The 19,650-nt window shown below is 46.7% G+C and overlaps 1 protein-coding gene across 1 annotated transcript; it reads right to left on the minus strand.

Moving 5' to 3' along the window:
- Nucleotides 1-98: 98 nt before the first annotated feature.
- wdr26a (WD repeat domain 26a) lies at nt 99-9,164 on the minus strand. The gene is made up of 14 exons (XM_084445129.1): nt 8,529-9,164; nt 7,852-7,951; nt 7,457-7,513; nt 6,969-7,105; nt 6,494-6,591; nt 5,898-6,057; nt 4,128-4,266; nt 3,837-3,977; nt 3,573-3,692; nt 3,037-3,182; nt 2,851-2,929; nt 2,619-2,742; nt 2,241-2,435; nt 99-2,089 (listed from the first exon to the last, which is right to left on the minus strand). The coding sequence occupies exons 1-14, from the start codon at nt 8,813-8,815 to the stop codon at nt 2,067-2,069; spliced, it is 1,806 nt and encodes a 601-aa protein (XP_084301255.1). The 5' UTR covers nt 8,816-9,164; the 3' UTR covers nt 99-2,066.
- Between the last annotated feature and the right edge of the window lie 10,486 nt (nt 9,165-19,650).

Raw genomic sequence — 19,650 nt, forward strand, 5'->3', positions numbered from 1 at the left:
GATAGCTTGCTCTGTTATACATTCAATCAGTCAGCAGGCAGGCACGTTTTAAAACCCTGAATGCTTTATTGAAAAATAATGCATACATAACACTTCTCCTACGCATTACATAACGTTACAATCACTTTTTAATAACACATTTTAAATGCAAAATAAGTTCTTCAGAACCTGGCTGCAAACAAACAGGCCTAGTGGCTTCTCATATCGCCAAGCGATCACGACGAGGAGGGGAACAGCCCAAAATCAAGTCAAAGGTGTCAAAAGAAAAAAACTTGGTTGCATAAGCATTAACTAGAACACCACACCTGTGATTGTTTAAGTGTTTGATCTGTACTGATGTGTGTGTGAATGTATATTTGTGTGTGTTCTATGACAACGGTTTCAGCTGGGGTGGCCTGTGGACAGGCACTCTCGCCTGATGCAGGGGGAGATCTGTATCACAGAAAAACACTCAGCCTAAATGCTTCTTACACTATCTCATAATACATGCCATAACATATACAGATATACAGCACATATTACACAGAATATCATTATCATCAGTCAAGTCTGTGTGTTTGACTGTCCAACAGGAACAATTTGTACACGATCATAATTATCTGATGCACCTGTGTATACAAATGCATTATACATCTATGAATAGTGAAATGGTAGAAGAAATTCACTTATATAGGAAGGAAATATCTTGAGGTGAATCATACTCTAAGGAACACAAGATAAAACAAATCAAGTGATACATGAAACACAACATGTAACAGAACCCCAAAAATTCCATACAAACAGAAAACATCTTTGAAAAGACTGTTAATGTCAGGATGTGTTGGACGCATTACAAACCTAAAAAATGAAAACAAGCAACATAAAAACACCACAAACTCGACAAAAAGACAAACAAAAGGGCAGAGAGAAACAGGCGAGAGAGGAAGTGTGGTGAGAGAAGAAGAGAAACGAGGAGAAGGCAGATGAGAGAACAGTACAATGATGGACACAAGACCAGCGGCAAGAAACACACACCTTCTGAGGTTGACTCTAAGGTCAACCTCATCACAAATCAGAGTGAACCAGTAGGGCTTCAAATGGCCTAATGGCTTTCCACAACTACCATACCGCCCTATATATTTTCAGAAGGCAGCAAACCTCTGTTTAAGGACTTGTGGGGGCATAGCAAGCCAACCCATTGTGAAGCCTTATCAAATGCTTTTTAGCCAGCCTTTTTCACTAAACTGGTTGGCTAAGTGGTCTACTGACCAAAGGCCTATGCAGCATGCCCATCAAATAATGTTGTTCCTCCCAATCCCCCCTTTGAGTCAGGAATACGCAGAAACATAGAAATGCTCAAGTTTAAAATGTACTTTAGTAAAACAGTAAAAAGGAAATTAAAGAATGTAACCACCATATCCATATACTGTAACATCACAGATAATCCCAGTGAGTTTCTCACATGATTCGGTTAAAACGCTTTCAAGTCCTGCAGTTAAAAATCTCTCAAGATTCCAGAAGTGAAAGCAAAAATAATCTTCATTTTCAGCTTGTGAGAACCCCTAATCTCAAACACACTGAGACGTTTAGAGGCAGCTTTGAATTAACTACTTAAAAAGAACTTGGATGGAAGGATCACCTAAATATCCCTACCCCACTCTGCCATTAAAGCCTTAACTATTAAACAGACAAGTTATCTGAATAAATAAATATCGATATAATAAATAATAAATTCTGGTCGAGGCAGGTGAAATGTTGCGGCCCTGGGGGTGGCTCTGAGTGGGTAGGGCCGGATGCAGTTGGTGCAACAGACATCAGCTACTGTGAGCTAGGTGCACAGCTAAGCTCCCAGGTCTCTGGCTGGCTGGCTGGCTGTCCGTCTGGCAGCTGGGTGTGACCTCACATGATTAGTCTGATGTGTTTTTTGTGACATCATTGTGACCAGCCACACAGCCTCAGGGCCAAACCTGCGGAAAGCAGCCGTCAAGACTTCAAGGTTTCTACTCTTCGTTCCTTACTGTCTACGGGGTAATTCTCCGTGATTCGAGAATTCGATACAGTGAGGTCCTTTTCTCCTTGGGTCACCATCAACTGTCCATGCTACAACATTCTGTGAGGGAGAATGGGAAGCATTAACACTGAAAAACACATTCGTTGTTCCATCCCTTTCTAAAATCAAACAAAACCCACGATCAAACAGTCGTGATTATATCCGATCTAGCGCGCTCTCCGTACTGACGGGTGCGACGTGGCGTCCCTACCGTTCGGCCCCTCGGCGTCCTGGACCTCCAGGAAGGGGGCGGGGCCCCAGATGCGGACGGTGCCGTCGTCGGAGGCGCTGGCGAGCAGGCCGGGCAGCGCGGGGTTCCAGCTCACGCAGTTGACGGTGCGGGTGTGTCCCGTCAGCTCGGCGATGGGCAGCTCGCTGCGCCGGTGCCAGATGTACACTTTGTGGTCTGCAGAGGGGAGAGAGGTGAGTCTCCTATGAAACATATGAGCATGCATCCAAGCAAGTCATATTTAAGGTGTGTGTTAGGAAAAGAGGAGAGTCAAGCCTAAATTGGAATGAGGAGAGAGATAAAGAGAGAGAGCGGGCGTGTGTGTGTGTGTGTGGGGTCGGGCTCTGTCCTTTCCTTCACTCCCACTGGCAATGAAGTCTTCATTGTGTCCTCCGAAGCAGGAGTGGATGGTGTAGAAGCCCTGAGTCACGCCCTGGTACTTCCTCACCAGCACCCGGTCCTGCAGGTCCCACAGGTGCACCCCCTGCAGGCCGCACACAGAACAGCAGCACTCAGACCACAACACTTCCTGTACGGCTCCAACAGCCATTTCAGGTTAGAACGGGTTATTGCAGTGGTTGGAACAGCTTACCTGAGTAGCTACATTGAGCAGAGCTAACCTCCCGTTCTTTGAGACGGTGAAGGACATGATAGGGTGGTCCTCCTGCACTCTAATGTAACAAGACAAAACGAGAATTCAGAAACTCGCCACGACCGCACGACGGGCCTGACACTTAACGGACGACAAACGTCAGTTGGGATGGAAGACGGGTCTTACATGTTCCTGTCCGTGAGGTCCTCGAAGTTGTAGCCCCGGATTCGCTGGTGTGTGTCCGAGGCCAGGACGGTCCGAGCGTCGCCCAAGCACCACAGGCACTGGACCCGCACGCCCTCCCAGGAGTCCAGCAGATTCCCATCCAGGTCCTGGAGAGCGACCAACACAACCGCATCAGGCCCTCAGACTACCGCCTCTCCCCGAGTCTGAACTGACTCTGACACACCAACTGACAGGCGCATGCATACCTTTTTAATCTTGCTTTCATCTTGTATATATATTTTTTTTTTTACATACTCACTTTTAATTTTTTACTTACTTTCTATTCTCTTAATTTCTATTGTCTTTTACTATATATGACTTGTTGTGTTTTATTCTCTTATTTTTATCTACTATTTCAACTGTTGAAAAAATGTCCTGTAAAGCACTGTGTGCTACATTTGTTTGTATGAGCAGTGCTATATAAATAAAGTTGACCTTTGACATGCACATGCCTGCACCTACCCACACACACACACTCAGTTCAATCGAACACTCACACACTGGTAGAACTGCCCCCGCTGGCCTCCGGTGACGAAGCGCTTGCCATCGGGGTTCCAGGCGACGCTGGTCAGGCTGTCCTCGTGGGACTGGCTCATCTTAGTCCGCAGCTCGCCGGTCTGGATGACGGGGCACACGAGAAGAGACCGTGAGCGACGGAAGGATGCTTCGGCTTGGAACGACCGCCGTCAGCTTTTAGGTTCGGAGGGAACTCTTTTACCCCCTCAGTGTAGCGCGTGAGTGGGAGGGCGGCCGAAGGTTACCTGTACATTCCAGAGCCACAGCTCGGAGCAGTCATCTGGTCCGCAGGCGATCAGGTATGTGTCATCCGGGCTCCATGCCAGGTACGACACGCCGTAGGCGTGGCCCTCCAGAGTCTTCAACAGCTTCAATTGGTGGGTCTCCTGTCAATCAGCGGGACAATCACCACCTCAGCCAACCCCCGCCCTCCGAGCCTTTTCATATTCCCGCCTCTGCCCATCCCCCGTAAAAGAAACCCCTCCCCTTTCTCATTCTCTGCCCCGAAACTGATCCGACAGAGAAAAGGTGCTCACGGTGTCCACGTGCCACACTATGACGGTGGTGTCTTTGGAGCCGGTGGCCAGCTTGGTTCCGTCGTTGGAGAACTTGCAGAACCACACCTCGTTGCAGTGCTCAGTGAGGATCTGCTGGGTGTAGCAGGGGAACTGTTTCCTAGAGATAACGACAAGACGAGGACGTGAGGGGGCTGTCGGGGGAGGGTTACGCTCTGTCATCATTAACGGGGTCACATGGTGGAGCTGTGGTCAACTGTGATCAGCTAAATCAGCCATCAGAGCTGAATGAGCGACAGGTGGAGGGTGGGATCATGGAGGGTTGGTGGAGAGGGGGATCATGGAGGGTTGGTAGAGAGGGGGATCATGGAGGGTTGGTGGAGGGTGGGATCATGGAGGGTTGGTGGAGAGGGGGATCATGGAGGGTTGGTGGAGAGGGGGATCATGGAGGGTTGGTGGAGAGGGGGATCATGGAGGGTTGGTGGAGGGTGGGATCATGGAGGGTTGGTGGAGAGGGGGATCATGGAGGGTTGGTGGAGAGGGGGATCATGGAGGGTTGGTGGAGAGGGGGATCATGGAGGGTTGGTAGAGAGGGGGATCATGGAGGGTTGGTGGAGAGGGGGATCATGGAGGGTTGGTGGAGGGTGGGATCATGGAGGGTTGGTGGAGAGGGGGATCATGGAGGGTTGGTGGAGAGGGGGATCATGGAGGGTTGGTAGAGAGGGGGATCATGGAGGGTTGGTGGAGAGGGGGATCATGGAGGGTTGGTGGAGGGTGGGATCATGGAGGGTTGGTGGAGAGGGGGATCATGGAGGGTTGGTAGAGAGGGGGATCATGGAGGGTTGGTAGAGAGGGGGATCATGGAGGGTTGGTGGAGAGGGGGATCATGGAGGGTTGGTGGAGAGGGGGATCATGGAGGGTTGGTGGAGAGGGGGATCATGGACGGTTGGTGGAGAGGGGGATCATGGAGGGTTGGTAGAGAGGGGGATCATGGAGGGTTGGTGGAGAGGGGGATCATGGAGGGTTGGTGGAGAGGGGGATCATGGAGGGTTGGTGGAGAGGGGGATCATGGAGGGTTGGTGGAGAGGGGGATCATGGAGGGTTGGTAGAGAGGGGGATCATGGAGGGTTGGTAGAGAGGGGGATCATGGAGGGTTGGTGGAGAGGGGGATCATGGAGGGTTGGTGGAGAGGGGGATCATGGAGGGTTGGTGGAGAGGGGGATCATGGAGAGTGGGATCACAGGGATCAAGGGCAGACCTGACTACCCAGGGGGGACAGGCTGCACTCACTCTGTTCACTAGGGGTGGGAATCACAGTGTAGCTCACGATACGATAACCTTACGATACTTTCCCCACGAAGTGATTAAATCACAATATTATGATAATCTCGATAATCAACAGGAAGAACAGGTGGAGACGGAGCGTCTTTTTCCTTTTACACTGTGACCTGTACACGGAAATGTGAGCATTACCTCCCAGACTTTTAAGGCAAATATAAAGAATTTGAAGACCTCACAGACAGAGCAAAATAAGAATATCTATTGGGAGAAAAGTCCTGCTCGTCCTTAGCAGCAATGCATGTGGCAACCAGCCAGTGAAACAATGCATAGCAGTGGAATGTAAATCTATCTTTGACTCTTATCACTAGATTCTACATTCGTGTTTCTTTTGTATCGTTACGTTTTCATTGTCATTCATTGTACACGTATGTTTGCGTTAGCATACTTGAAATATTTCCTCGTCGCGACAATAAAAGTACCAAAATTGAAATAGAGAGAGAGACAGCTGACCGGCTGCAGGCGTGGTCCAGCAGCAGAGACACAGAGTCCATTCCGCTGCTGTCCAGCTTGGTGTTGTGGTAGAGACAGCGCTCCCTCTGCAGCTCCAACGCATGTCTCAGCAGAGTCTGCAGCCGGCGCGGGGGCAGCATCACGGTGGGGGGCAGGTACGCTGGACACAGAGACAGGACAGGACAGGAGGAGATGGATACACGGAGGCAGGAGAGGAGAGGACAGGAGGAGATGGACACAGAGAAAGGAGAGCAGAGGAGGAGATGGACACAGAGAGAGAGGAGAGGAGATGGACACAGAAAGCAGAGGAGAGGGACACAGAGAGACAGGAGAGGAGATGGACACAGAAAGGAGAGGAGAGGGACAGAGAGAGACAGGAGAGGAGAGGAGATGGACACAGAAAGGAGAGGAGAGGGACACAGAGAGAAAGGAGAGGAGAGCACATGTTAATTTGTCATTTGTAGAGGGCTAGAAACCGAGGTGTTGTCTCTCGTCCTCAGGTGTGTGTGTGTGTGTGTGTGTGAGTGTGTGTGTGTGTGTGTGTGTGTGTGTTTGTGTGTGTGTGTGTGTGTGAGAGAGTGACTGCCTGCACTCACTCTGTAGCTTGTCCAGGAGCTTAGTGCGGGACACGGTGCCTTTGCCCTCCCACTCCGCCTTGCTTCGCAGGTCCTCTGCATGGCCGCACATTAGGTACCTTCCAGGGAGATGATATCAGCATTAGTCTGAGAGGCTCGTTCCAGTAAAACAGAGATGGCCGATGGCCGACATGGGTCAAGTCCAAAAGTCAGCATTGTATCAGCATAAGATAAATCCTGTGGTATTGTGGTTTTTTGGTGTGTTTTTTTTTTTTTTACAAAGGGTGGCGGATAAAGGCAAACAGCACAGATTGGGAACAACTATTTCGGTTGTGGCTCATTGGGAACGGTGAATCAAACGTGCCTTACAAACTCACAAACGAATGAGCTAAATCAGCAAAATCTCAAATTAGCACACATCTGCTACGCTGTGGCCCTATTCTCTGTGGCGGATGCGCGGAGGGGGGGGGGGGGGACCGTGGCGCGGCTGGGTTACCCGCTGAGGACGTGGATGCGCTCGGTGTTGTGCTTGAGGGGCGTGAGCTCGGCGCGGAGCACCTGCAGCGCCTCCAGGACCTTGCCGTCCTCCAGGTACTCCAGGTACTTCTGCTGCAGCAGCAGGAACTTCATACGCTGGGGAGGAGGCGCGGAGAGACGGACGCGCAAAAGCAGGGGAAAACCGGGGAGGAGACGCGGACGGAGAGACGTAGATAGGAGGAGGAGCACAGAGAGGAGTGCAGGGGGGAGACGGGGAGAGCAGGAGAAACACAAAGGGTAAACAGGAGGACAAGCAGAAAATATGGTATTCCCCACTGAGTGACAGTACATAATAAAGGAGCATAAAGGAGGTAAAGGGCAATTGAAATAAAGCCCTCCTCTCCTTAGTTAACGTAGGGAGAATATCCTGTATTTTACACACTGTATCAGCTACATATCAGATCAACTCTGTCTGGGGCTAGTCCCCCCTGATAGTTTTGGGCTTACCACAATAGCACTTGGAGAATGCATCAAAGCCTTCAGCTCATTCAGGTCACTTTCAGCCTGAAAGAGCATAAAATATATAAGGAGAACAAAAGATCAATCAATCAATCAATCAAAGATTTATTTGTATAGCGCATTTCATACCCAGAGGCAACACAATGCGCTTTACAGAGAAGGGAGGTGGGCATACGACCCACTCTCTACATATTCCAGAGGGAAGCAAAAAAACAGTAATCACCCGGGGGCTAGATAAGTGAGCTGTAAAAATTCTTCCCTGACCCCTCTCAACAAGGCAATCGAGCTAGAAGATAGAAGGCCTTGGCCATCCTACACACCGAAATAAATGCCATAATAAGCTTAATATGTTCCAGAAATTCAGAGATTGTTTGTTGGCCTACCTTATCCCACTCCCCTTCCATCACATGGTTCCGGAACTTTGAGGCGGACGGATGCTCCAGCCTGCAGCCAGACTCCTGCATCAACAGGTCCACTGTCTGACTGTAGGAGAGAGAGACAGAAGGTGGGAGAGAGAGAGAGGAAGAAAGAAAGAGATGAGGTCTTGCAAAGGAAAATCGTTTAGGACTTGCATGAGGATTTAAGGGGGGGGGGGGAAGAAAAAAAGGGACAAAGACCAGGGCTAATTCCATGTGACCTTGTGGATTGAGTCTGTGTGACAGCGTGTGGCCTCAGGTTTCAAAATGATAATCTTTTCAAAAGTTTCACACAACGTTAACACTTTCTTGGGAAACACTACCTGTTGTGTACCACAGTGGATATAGTACTACTACTAGACTCCAGAGTAACTGACTGTCCTACCACTGCAAGGCTTCATCATTTGTGCAGGATTAAAGTACCCAACCTGATTAAAGGCCCATGGCTGGCCAGCCTGCTCCCATTGTATCAGCCTAGCTAAAGCTATAGCTATTCATTTATTACTACGATAATAAATTAATGATGACCTTCACATTTATATAACTGTTAACATGATTACTTCAATGATAATGGGCTTGAGGGACATTATGTATCAGCTGTCTGCTAAATGTTTGCTGATGACGATGACTCATTGGCTACTTACTTCAGTCCTAAATCGTGTAGATGTTGCCCGATCAGTCTAATCACATCCTCCTCGGACTGAGAAAGACGTTTCTTTTTTTTCACGGTGGAGTTGGCATCCGAAGCGATGGAGTTTGACGGCCCTTGGGCTGAGACACCGTTGTTGTTACAAACAGAGTTTCCATTGTTTGTGGTTGAGAGTCCGTTGGAGTGAGCACCCACGGCGGAGGACGCTTCTCCGTTTTGCGCACTGTTGTTTAGGCAGGACAGCTCTGAATCTTGACCCTGTCCGGCCCCGTTGGCCTGCATGTTACGAGTGTTAATATGGACAACACTATGCGGATTTAAGCGAATGACAGGTGCAACGGGGGAACTCGGAAAAGTTAAAAGCCCCACAAAAACTGCAGGCAGGCCCGGTGACCCAATTGCAGCCGCGATCTCTCCTGTTCTCACTGCGACTGAATCTCTGGATTTCTTCCGCGGTGGCGGCGACGCACCGCCGGTTTCCGAGTCGGACGAAGATGAAGCGGAGGCCAGAGTTAATTTACACGTTGTTGACACTACACGATTAATTCGGGCCTGACAGAGGTGTTTGAGCCCTTGACGAGAAAGCGTTGAGGGCTTCGTCTCACTGCTTTTCTCTTGTTATTGTTGCTCTGACAGCTGCAACGCAGTGTGAACCTTGCCTCAATAACGAAACCCATATCCGGTGGCGTTTTTGCCATGAATTTCAAAATAAAGGTCGGGCAAAAAAAAGTACTTTTTGTGATTTTGTGAGACAGCATTAGGTTACTTACTTAAAAACGCAAGTTTATAAAGCCACAAGAATTGGCTCACCTGGGCGCAAGTATTTATTTATTTATTATCTAGGATGGCGATGGAATGTTCATGCCTTGAACTAATTTCATTGCTTTCATTCACTTTCATATTGCTTTCATTTGCTTTTTGTTGCCTAAACTTAGCTGTTAAACTTAACAGTCATTACAACATTGACACACGACCCAAATAATGAAATAAGTGTGAACATTGTGTCGCATCCTAGGAAAATCTAGCCACCTGTGCAGGGCGTGCTTGATGATGATCTCAGAGAGAAATAAAAGTTAGTTACTTACTGTAGCTTTGTAACTACAGTTCTATGAAGGATGTTCTATGGTCTATTCACCCCATGAAAGGCGGTATCAACTGAAAATGTTTGCTTGCATATACACTCGCTTCAGCCAATCAGGATGCTGGCCAGTAGCCCCACCGAAATAACACGTTCTGAAACATCAGCCCCTGCTCTTATTTTGAAAAGACATCGCGTTGTCTAGCGCCTTCGGCGTCGAAACCGGATATGCTATTAACGCTGATTGAGGACTGTTCACGCTCCTCAGCTACATGACTTCTGCCCGGGTGCTGTAGGTGGCGCGCTCGGTCTTATCAAGGTAAACGGTATACATTTTTATTCATTATCATACTAATAACAGGTTCAAGATATCTCTTGATGACAGAGGGTTTGATATCAACGAACAAGTTAGCTACTTCAGCTGGAGTGATGTTCGATCAGATGTGGCACAATTTAGTAATAACGAGGATGTAGGAAAATGGTATTGCTGTCCATATGGTCGAGAGCTCCCTCATTAAAAAGAACAACTGAATCACTACTCATCACAAGTGTACAATATCTACACAAAACTTCTTGTTCCACTACTTGATTGCTATTGAGATGTGTAGAAAAATAGTGATTTATGTAGTAATTTCAGTAGCAATGAGCAGAGAATTGGGACTTATCATTACTGATGATTACTACTGTACATAATAGCTATCTACTGTAAATCACTACACCGTTATTACTTAATTACTTCTGTCACACTATTTAGTTTTTGGGAATAACTACATAAAAACTATTAATTCCTTCACATTTATTATTGAATTATAATACAATGCTTACACGTTTACTACTGTATGCCTTCACTATCCCTATTGAATTACTTCCTTCTGAATGTGTAGTGTTGTGTACAGTAGTACTGATCACTATTGAATTCATTTTCATTTCTTACACAAACACTTTTGAATTACAATAGAATCACTGCTTATTACTTAATTACTCCTGTCACACTATTTAGCTTTTGGGAAATTACTACATAAACTAACTAAACTACTCATTCCTTCACATTTATTATTGAATTACTACACAATTCCAGTTGGTGGATTACATGCTGATATTTGTAAAATACATACATTAATAACATTTAGTGCTAGTGCCTATTGTACTGTAGGAGTACTGGGGTACATGTAGGAAGACAAAAATACCAATATTCTTTGGTCACCTTAGGTGGTACCAAAATCATCCCTGACTCTGTACAGTTTGAATGTGAATATTGGGCTGTGGCTTCTGGTCTGATGTTCAACAACTTGGAGAAGACCAAATGTGAGGAGGACCTTGACACCTTCCTGCTGCAGGTCAGCACATGCGTAACCAGGTCCTCATCAAAACTGAGCTGGTCAGGGATGAGCACAGCTGTACCAGGGAGACTTCTGGTGGTGGAGCTGCCAGCGACCAGGGGGGAGGAGCCAATGGACCAGTCAGATACTGACAATGTTCATGGTAAGGTATCTTTGGTATCTCTGCACTTTTAGGGTACTTTGATGGAGAAGTTACTCCGATTTCTTTTTGTACCATACACTGTATATGCATTACAATGAAATGAATTACCCTACTGTATGTGTTTTATTACCCATCAATAAGTAATGGACTATATATATATATATATCATGGATGATATGACAACATAAGGCAAGTAAAAGCAAAGCGTTTTATTGCAAGTATTAGTGAAACATACACTTCAAACTGAAACAAAGCAACACTATGCTAAAACATAGTTATAAAACAGACACTTGGAACTAAAATAAAGAACTGTTGGTAGCCTACACCATAGTCTTTGAAACACAGAGGAAGGGAGAGATACAGAGACATGGAATTGTGGAGGCAGGTCACTAATTTTTGCTGATGCCTCGTTCAATCAATACAAGAATCTTGAGAGATGTGACACCAAAGTTGACAGCCAGTAGACTTTTCACAGTAGACTGGGGAAAAAACTATACAGAGGGACATTTAGAAGTCAGCATTCTTACTGTAGGCTATATCTGCAAACCATAGTGTGGAAAAACAATCATAATCCTCTTTTGCAATATTTGGTTCACAATCCTTACTGAAATGTTAGACTTGACTGACACCAAGTCATATCTGCATGCCCACAGAACACCAGACAACAAAATCAGATCAATGAAGTACAGTAGTACTACTATTTATCTATGACTACGCAAATGTATTCTCAAAATGGCCCTTTGAGAAAATCTCTTTCCACACTTCAGGCACTGGAGCGGTTTCTCTCCCGTATGAGTGCGAACGTGTCTGTTAAGTGTAGAATAAGAGTGGAAGCACTTTTCACAATGTTTGCAGGAATAGGGACGCTCTCCAGTGTGATATCGCTGATGCACTTTCAGTCTTTGTGAAGTCATATAATTCTTCCCACAGTAATCACAATGATAGGGCCGCTCCCCTGTATGTAAGCGTGAGTGGACCAACATGGCACCCGAAGAACAAAATGTCTTCCCACACGCGCTACATAAATATGGTCTGTCCCCTGTATGTGTCCTCATGTGCATTGTAAGATTTGTCCTCTGTTTAAATTTTCTATCACAGAAAGAACAGGCAAATGGGCTCTCTCCAGTATGAGTGTGCACATGTGATTGTAGGGTGTAAGGACTTTTAAATGCTCTGCCACAATATGAGCAGAGGTAGGGCTTTTCACCTGTGTGAATTTGATTGTGTGTTTTAAGACTACCTTTGTCTTTGAATGTCTTATCACACTGATTGCAGGGGAATCGCCGAACCTCTGTGTGAACACTGTGATGTTTCTTCAATTTAGAAGGGCACCTGAAACTCTCCTGGCACTGGCTGCAGGTTAACTTAGTCCTCTTGGCAGAAGAACATTTTGATGCTCCACAGGATGTTGGAGTTGAGAATGAGGGCCGACAACCAGAACCCACAATCTGATTGCCTTTGGCTGGATATTGCTTCTTGATGTGATGCTGAAGTATCTTGTTTTTCATGTGGGAGGAGGGACAGGAGAGGACCTGGGACACTGCATCACCAGGAGAGGAGGGACAGGAGAGGACCTGGGACACTGCATCACCAGGGGAGGAGGGACAGGAGAGGACCTGGGACGCTGCATCACCACATTGTCCTGCATGGAGAAAAAAAATCCAGAATAAAGCCCAATTCAGAGTAGAGGTCGGACTCAATTGGCAGCCAAGCGTCTCTCCCAACTCAAGTAAACGAGTCACACTTGTGCACCCTCAATTTAAACGCAAGATTGACATTTCTTTGAGCTGAAAGCTGGTCTGGATTTAATGGAATACTAGGATGTGTAGGCTATTAAAGGTGCAGTATGTGGTTTGGCTCAGAAGCACTTTTTGTCATATTTTTTTTTCAATTCTCATTACAACCCGACAGCAATCAAGGAATACAGTGCTCAGACATTAAAATAAAAAATAAATCTGTGATCACAGTTGCGAAGTCACAGGACGGTAATAAGTGAATTCTATCATTTTGAGTTGCCAACTTCAAAGTCCGGGAGGGGTGTGGATTTTGTCGGTTGCATTTTTCAAATGCTTTCAAAATGTTCTCCTAAAGCCCCAGACGCACTGGAAGAGTCTGACGCTAGCGTTTTGAACTACACCAATTGTTTTAAATGGCAGATCACGCACCAAAAGCGTTTTGAGGTGAGTCAAACTGCCTTGACGCTTCTACTCCGAACTTGTTTACATTTTGGAGCGTCAAATGGGGACACATCAATCTAAATTAACTAAATCAGCTCCCTATCAAAGCTGACGCCTGCAGTGCGCCATACGAGCGTCAAATGAGGCGCGTCAAATGAAGCACGTCAATTGACTCTTCCGGTGCGTTTGGGGCTTAAGTCTAACAAGAAATCACAAGCCGCATACCGCACCTTTAATCTACAAGGTTATGTTACAGGTCTCAGACTGAGAACCCATATGGTAAATGGACTGCACTTATATTACAACGAAGGCCTCTCATTCAACCATTCATTCTCATTCACAGGATGTAGGAGTTGAGGCTGAGGGCCAACAACCAGAACCCACAATCTCATTCGCCCATTCATACACACATTCACAGAACAATGGCATCAGCTCCCATGCAAGGTGCTAGTCTGCTAGTTGGGAACCATTTGGGGTTCAGTGTCTTGCCCAAAGACACTTCGACATGTTGTCAGGAGGAGCCGGGATCCGAACCGCCGACGATCATTAGACAACCCGCTCTACCTCCTGAGCTACAGCCGCCCCTATACAGATATAAGTTGTAAAACTTCAGTCGGCCGACAAGTACGTTCCGTCACCTTTAGAGAACGTTATGTTAAGGTCCCCAGAATGTCCCTTCCTACCTGGGGGTGGAGTCTGTGGTGCAGGGCCTGGGAGCCTGGAAAGCAGCAGCCCAAAAAGTGACCTCTGATGCTCCCGTTCTTCCCTGCTCATCCTCTTCTCCATCTCCCAGAGACCCCTCTCATGTTCCATGTACACCTGCATGCGCGCGTCGTCACGTGCGGCTGCAGCTCTGTCCATCTCCCTCAGCTCTGCCATGGCGGTAGTTATCGCAGCAGAAGTGTGTTTCATCTTCGTCCTCTTCCGTTTTCTGGCCCGAACACGGTAGCCTTTGAAATAATAATAAATAGATCATTAGGACGACTCGCAACAAACTGTAGAAGGCAAGTTGCCTTTGTGTACACCAGGGCTCTCAAACTCATATCAGCTTGAGTCCCAGTCCATATAGCAGCTTACCCCACTCCTCTCTTCAACCAAGAAGGTGAACTACTTTGTAAAATCAAGCTGAGGCAAGATATGGTTGCAACAAACTGCATACTGTACACTGGGCCCTCGGTTTGTCCAGATTTTGGCTTGCTGGTTCACAGCACAGAAACATAGACATGTCTGACCCTTTTTTTTTTTTTTTAAATAAAGAATGCAGTAAAAGTAGTTTAACTTACCGTTTGACTGTAAAGGCTGTGTCCTGGTGGTCTCCGCGCTACATTCCTCAGCTGGTCCAGCCTCGAACAGACCCTCCGTACCTTCGTCCTCTTCCAGACCCGGCGTTGCCTCCGCTCCAGCTTCGCGTTTTATTCCGGAATCGTCCCCCACAGCCGAGCTGGGAGAACGTGAAGGGGACGAGGACGTCGCTGGGTTGGCTGCAGAGATGCCAAATATATTTTGGCAAAGCTCGTAGAATGGCCAATACACAAGGCCTGTTCCATTTCTGTTCTTCTGGTTGTTAATGAAAACATATTTTCTTTTCATCACCTTTAATTTGTCTATTACTTGCCTTCGGGTGCGAACAATGCCTTTTCTACTCAGCATTTTTGTTATGTTGTTGTATATCGCAGTATCTCTCACAGTGCCAGTAACCTGTCTCCTTATTTCGTCTTCCCCTCGAATCCGGAGAAGCTCTATCACCTCGCTGTCTTGCCAGATCATCTTGTTGCCTAATCACAATAATAATAATAATCATCATCATAATATATGAATAGGCAAGGCAAGGCAAGTTTATTTGTATAGCACATTTCAGCAACAAGGCAATTCAAAGTGCTTTACATGAGACATTAAAAGCATCAAGACAACATGCAACACATAAAAGGTCATATAAAGCGAAATGCAAAAAAGGACACTTTTCTTTATCACATACTGAAACCTTCTCTCTCTCCACTCACTTATGTACACAATGTCCTTCTGTATAGTTGCTCGCTGGCTTTTCACCAGTGCCTCAAACATCCTTTCTGAGCAAGGGACCACATCTGTCAGTGGCCTACTGTTGTGTCACTAGGCACACCTTGCACCTATAATCCAACTTCTCCATTTCCAACATACATTTCCTTCTCTCTCTTCCTCCCTCAAGTCGTTCTACAAATAGATAAATTATGAGGACAACACAACAACAAACTATGGCAGGCAAGTTGCCTTTGTGTACACCAGGGGTCTCAAACTCATATCATTTTGAATATGGTAAATGGACTGCACTTATTATAGCACTTTTATCCAAAGCACTTTACAATGAAGGCCTCCCATTCAGACACACATTCACACACCAATGGCGACAGCTGCCATGCAAGGTCCTAGCCTGCTCACTGGGAGCAACTTGGGGTTCAGTGTCCTGCCCAAGGACACTTCGACATGTGGACAGGAGGGATTCGAGCCTGGATTCGAACCTTGGACGACCCGCTCCTGAGCTACAGCCGCCCCGGCTGAATACCAGTCCACAGCAGCTGATCTCAGTCCCAGGAGTGGATGGTATACGGAGGTATACAGAGTAGCCTATACCGACTTCTTTACTCATCACTACCCTTGAGGTGAACTACTTTGTAAAAAATCAAGCTTGTGTATCTGCAACAACAAACGGATGTGCCCTGGTTTGGTGCAGATTTTGGCTTGCTGGTTCACAGCACAGAAATATTGCATGTTTGGCCATAGAATTGGCGCAGAAAAAGTAGTTTAACTGACCGCTTGATTGTAAGGAAGGCATCCCGGTGGTCTCCGCGCTATATTCTTCAGGTGGTCCAGTCTCGATCAGACCCTCCGTACCTTCTGCTTCCAGACCCGGCGTAGCCTCCGCTGTAGCTTCGCGTTTTATTTCTGAGTCCTCTACAGCTGAGCTGGTAGAACCCGAAGGCGACGGGAACTTAGCCGAAGAACTGAGGAGCCTAGGGTCGACTAGTGCAGAGTTGACAAATATATTTTGGCAAAGTTCGTAGAATGGCCAATACCTACGGCCTTTTCCACTTATGTTCTTCTGGTCGTTAACAATGGCAAGATAATTTTTCTTCAGCACCTTTAATTTGCTTATTACTTGCTTTTGAGTGCGAACAATGCCTTTTGCACTCAGCATTTTCGTTATGTTGTTGTATATCGCAGTGTCTCTTACAGTGCCAGTAAGCTGTCTCCTTATTTCGTCTTCGCCTCGAATCAGGAGAAGCTCTCTCACCTCGCTGTCCATCCAGATCATCTTGCACAAGAAAAACACACATTGACACACAAGTGACGGTGTTTTTCTATTTACCTATTTACACGCTAACATCCGGAATTTCAACGCGCGTCAAAGCATCGAGCCGGAAAAGGGCCGAGTTGTGAGGTCTGACGTCACTTTGTAGGCTGAAAATTGTCTGTGTTTAACAGACTCCCAGAACAGAGTAGGCTACTTTTGTTCTAAAAGTTAAATACATAATTGAAGATGAGTTTTGTGAATTTCGAAGCCTTAGTTGATTCTGAGGTTGATGTTGCTAGCGATATGCTGACCATTATTGAAACTGGACTACAAGAGTCAAATTACTTTATGATGTAGCCTCGCCCCTTTCGGTCCTAGAGGGCCAACAACGCAGCTGGCGCTTTCTGTAACTATACAGTCCGTTATCACACCCTATGAAATCACGGGAGTGAGTTGGAGTGACGGGGCAACCAGTCGCCCTGATTAGTTATGGGTGTACCCCCATTGCCACTGGCAATGTGACCAAAGATTTTTTTAAATGCATGCACTTCAGCCAATGAGAGAAATATAAGGGGCCAATAAAAGGGTCGTCGAGCTGCCATTCTGTTAGACAAAATAATATTTCAGCGAGAGAGAATGGGGGTCAGTATGAGGTCTATGAGGCTTCTCTCCACTCCACTCATAGGACTTGAGTTACAGTCCAGTAACCAACATGCTATTTTGTGTTCTATTAATAAAGGCGGAACGAACAATGCCAGTGTACTCCCTGCTACTGTGAGGCTGAGCCTCACAGTACCACCACAATGTGACCTGCTGCATGCACAATATGTCGTCACAAGAGCCTTAGCCGACTTGCTACTCTGACCAGTGGGTGGTCAAAAAGATGTGTGGAAAGATAAAGGCGAAGTAGAATGTTCCAAGCTCCATAAGCACTCATCTCACGGCTCTTTTCTCATTATTCTAGCATGTCTCTCTGTTTGCAGTGGACAGCACAGTCTGCCAGAGAACCAGAAGGGACATCCAATAGGTAGTAGGGGTTAACCACTTTCTCTTTGGTACCTAAACTTAAACGACACTGTTAAAAATGGATGTAGTACGTGTGTCGTGTACTAGCAGGTGTAATATGTTGTAGGTGTGTTTTGTAGTAATGTGGACCCACAGATGGACCTACTTGGCATGTTTTGGGATGACACATGGATGTTATAAGAACACAGGACGCAAAGTACTGTAAAGCAACTTTTTTTTAAATTACAAATATTAGTGAAATATCCACTTCAAACTGAAGCCGTTACTTCAGAGTAAACATTTTATGAAAGGATAGAAGGCCTATTTGGTTTTCAACAGGATTAGCAATCTTCATGTGAAGCTGTCTGATGTTGCAACAATTCAATTTCCCCATGGAGATCAACAAAGTACACTACTACTACTACTACTCATCTATGACTACGCAAATGTATTCCCAAATTGCTTGTTTGGGTAAATCTCTTTCCACACTTTAGGCACTGGTGTGGTTTCTCTCCAGTGTGAGTTCGAATGTGTCTAGTAAGTGTAGCAGCAGTGGGGAAGCACTTTTCACAATGTTTGCAGGAATAGGGACGCTCTCCAGTGTGATATCGCTGATGCACTTTCAGTCTTTGTGAAGTCATATAATTCTTCCCACAGTAATCACAATGATAGGGCCGCTCCCCTGTATGTAAGCGTGAGTGGACCAACATGGCACCTGAGGAACAAAATGTCTTCCCACACGCGCTACATAAATATGGTCTGTCCCCTGTATGTGTCCTCGTGTGCATTGTAAGATTTGTCCTCTGTTTAAATTTTCTATCACAGAAAGAACAGGCGAATGGGCTCTCTCCAGTATGAGTGCGCACATGTGTTTTTAGGGTTTCAGAACTCTTAAATGCTCTGCCACAATGTGAACAGAGATGGGGCTTTTCACCTGTGTGAGTTTGATTGTGTGTTTTAAGACTACCTTTGTCTTTGAATGTCTTATCACACTGATTGCAGGGGAATTGCAGAACCTCTGTGTGAACACTGTGATGTCTCTCCAAGTCAGAAGGGCATCTGAAACTCTTCTGGAACTGGGTGCACATTAACATCTTAGTCCTCTTAACAGAAGGACCTTTTGGTGCTCTACATGATATTGGAGTTGAGGATGAGGGCCGACAACCAGAACCCACAATCTGATTGCCTTTGGTTGGATGTTGCTTCTTGATGTGATGACGAAGTATCTTGTTTTCCATGTGGGAGGAGGGACAGGAGAGGACCTGGGACACTGCATCACCAGGGGAGGAGGGACAGGAGAGGACCTGGGACACTGCATCACCAGGGGAGGAGGGACAGGAGAGGACCTGGGACACTGCATCACCAGGGGAGGAGGGACAGGAGAGGAGCTGGGACACTGCATCACCAGGGGAGGAGGGACAGGAGAGGACCTGGGACACTGCATCACCAGGAGAGGAGGGACAGGAGAGGACCTGGGACCCTGCATCACCAGGGGAGGAGGGACGGGAAAGGAGCTGGGACACTGCATCACCAGATTGTCCTGCATGGAGAAAAAAAAATCCAGAATAAAGCCCAAGTCACAGTAGAACCCATAGTTTAAATGCGAGCTTGCCATTTCTTTGGGCTGAAAGCTGGTCTGGATTTAAGGGAATAATAGGATATCATGTAAGATATTAATTTACAAGATTATGTTACAGAAATCCGACTGTAAAACTTCAACCAGGTGACAGGTACGTTCGTGACCTTAAGGCCAGGGTTACACAACGTCGTCTCGCCTCGCACACTGCAAGGGGTGTTTTTGTCTTCGTCTCCCTGGATCCCGTCCTCGTGTGAGCGGGCGAAGACGATGTTGTTTTGAAGACAATGACGCACATGCAGCTACTGTACAGTCTTCAAGACAGCGTTGTGCAGCCCAGGCCTTAGAGAACGTTATGTTAAGGTCCCCAGAACGTCCCCACTCCCTTCCTACCTGGGGGTGGAGTCTGTGGTGCAGGGCCTGGGAGCCTGGAAAGCAGCAGCCCAAAGAGTGACCTCTGATGCTCCCGTTCTTCCCTGCTCATCCTCTTCTCCATCTCCCAGAGACCCCTCTCATGTTCCATGTACGCCT

This window comes from Borostomias antarcticus (genome assembly GCF_949987555.1).
Source record: "Borostomias antarcticus genome assembly, chromosome: 10".
NCBI lineage: Eukaryota > Metazoa > Chordata > Actinopteri > Stomiiformes > Stomiidae > Borostomias > Borostomias antarcticus.

Excerpts from the sequence above, each read along its gene's own strand:
- wdr26a (XM_084445129.1), bottom strand. The coding sequence starts at position 8,815 with ATGCAGGCCAACGGGGCCGGACAGGGTCAAGATTCAGAGCTGTCCTGC. Across the intron at positions 7,514-7,851 it reads TGGAAGGGGAGTGGGATAAG|GCTGAAAGTGACCTGAATGA; the intron begins GTAGGCCAACAA and ends ATGCTCTTTCAG. Across the intron at positions 3,693-3,836 it reads TGTGGCTCTGGAATGTACAG|ACCGGCGAGCTGCGGACTAA; the intron begins GTAACCTTCGGC and ends CCCGTCATCCAG.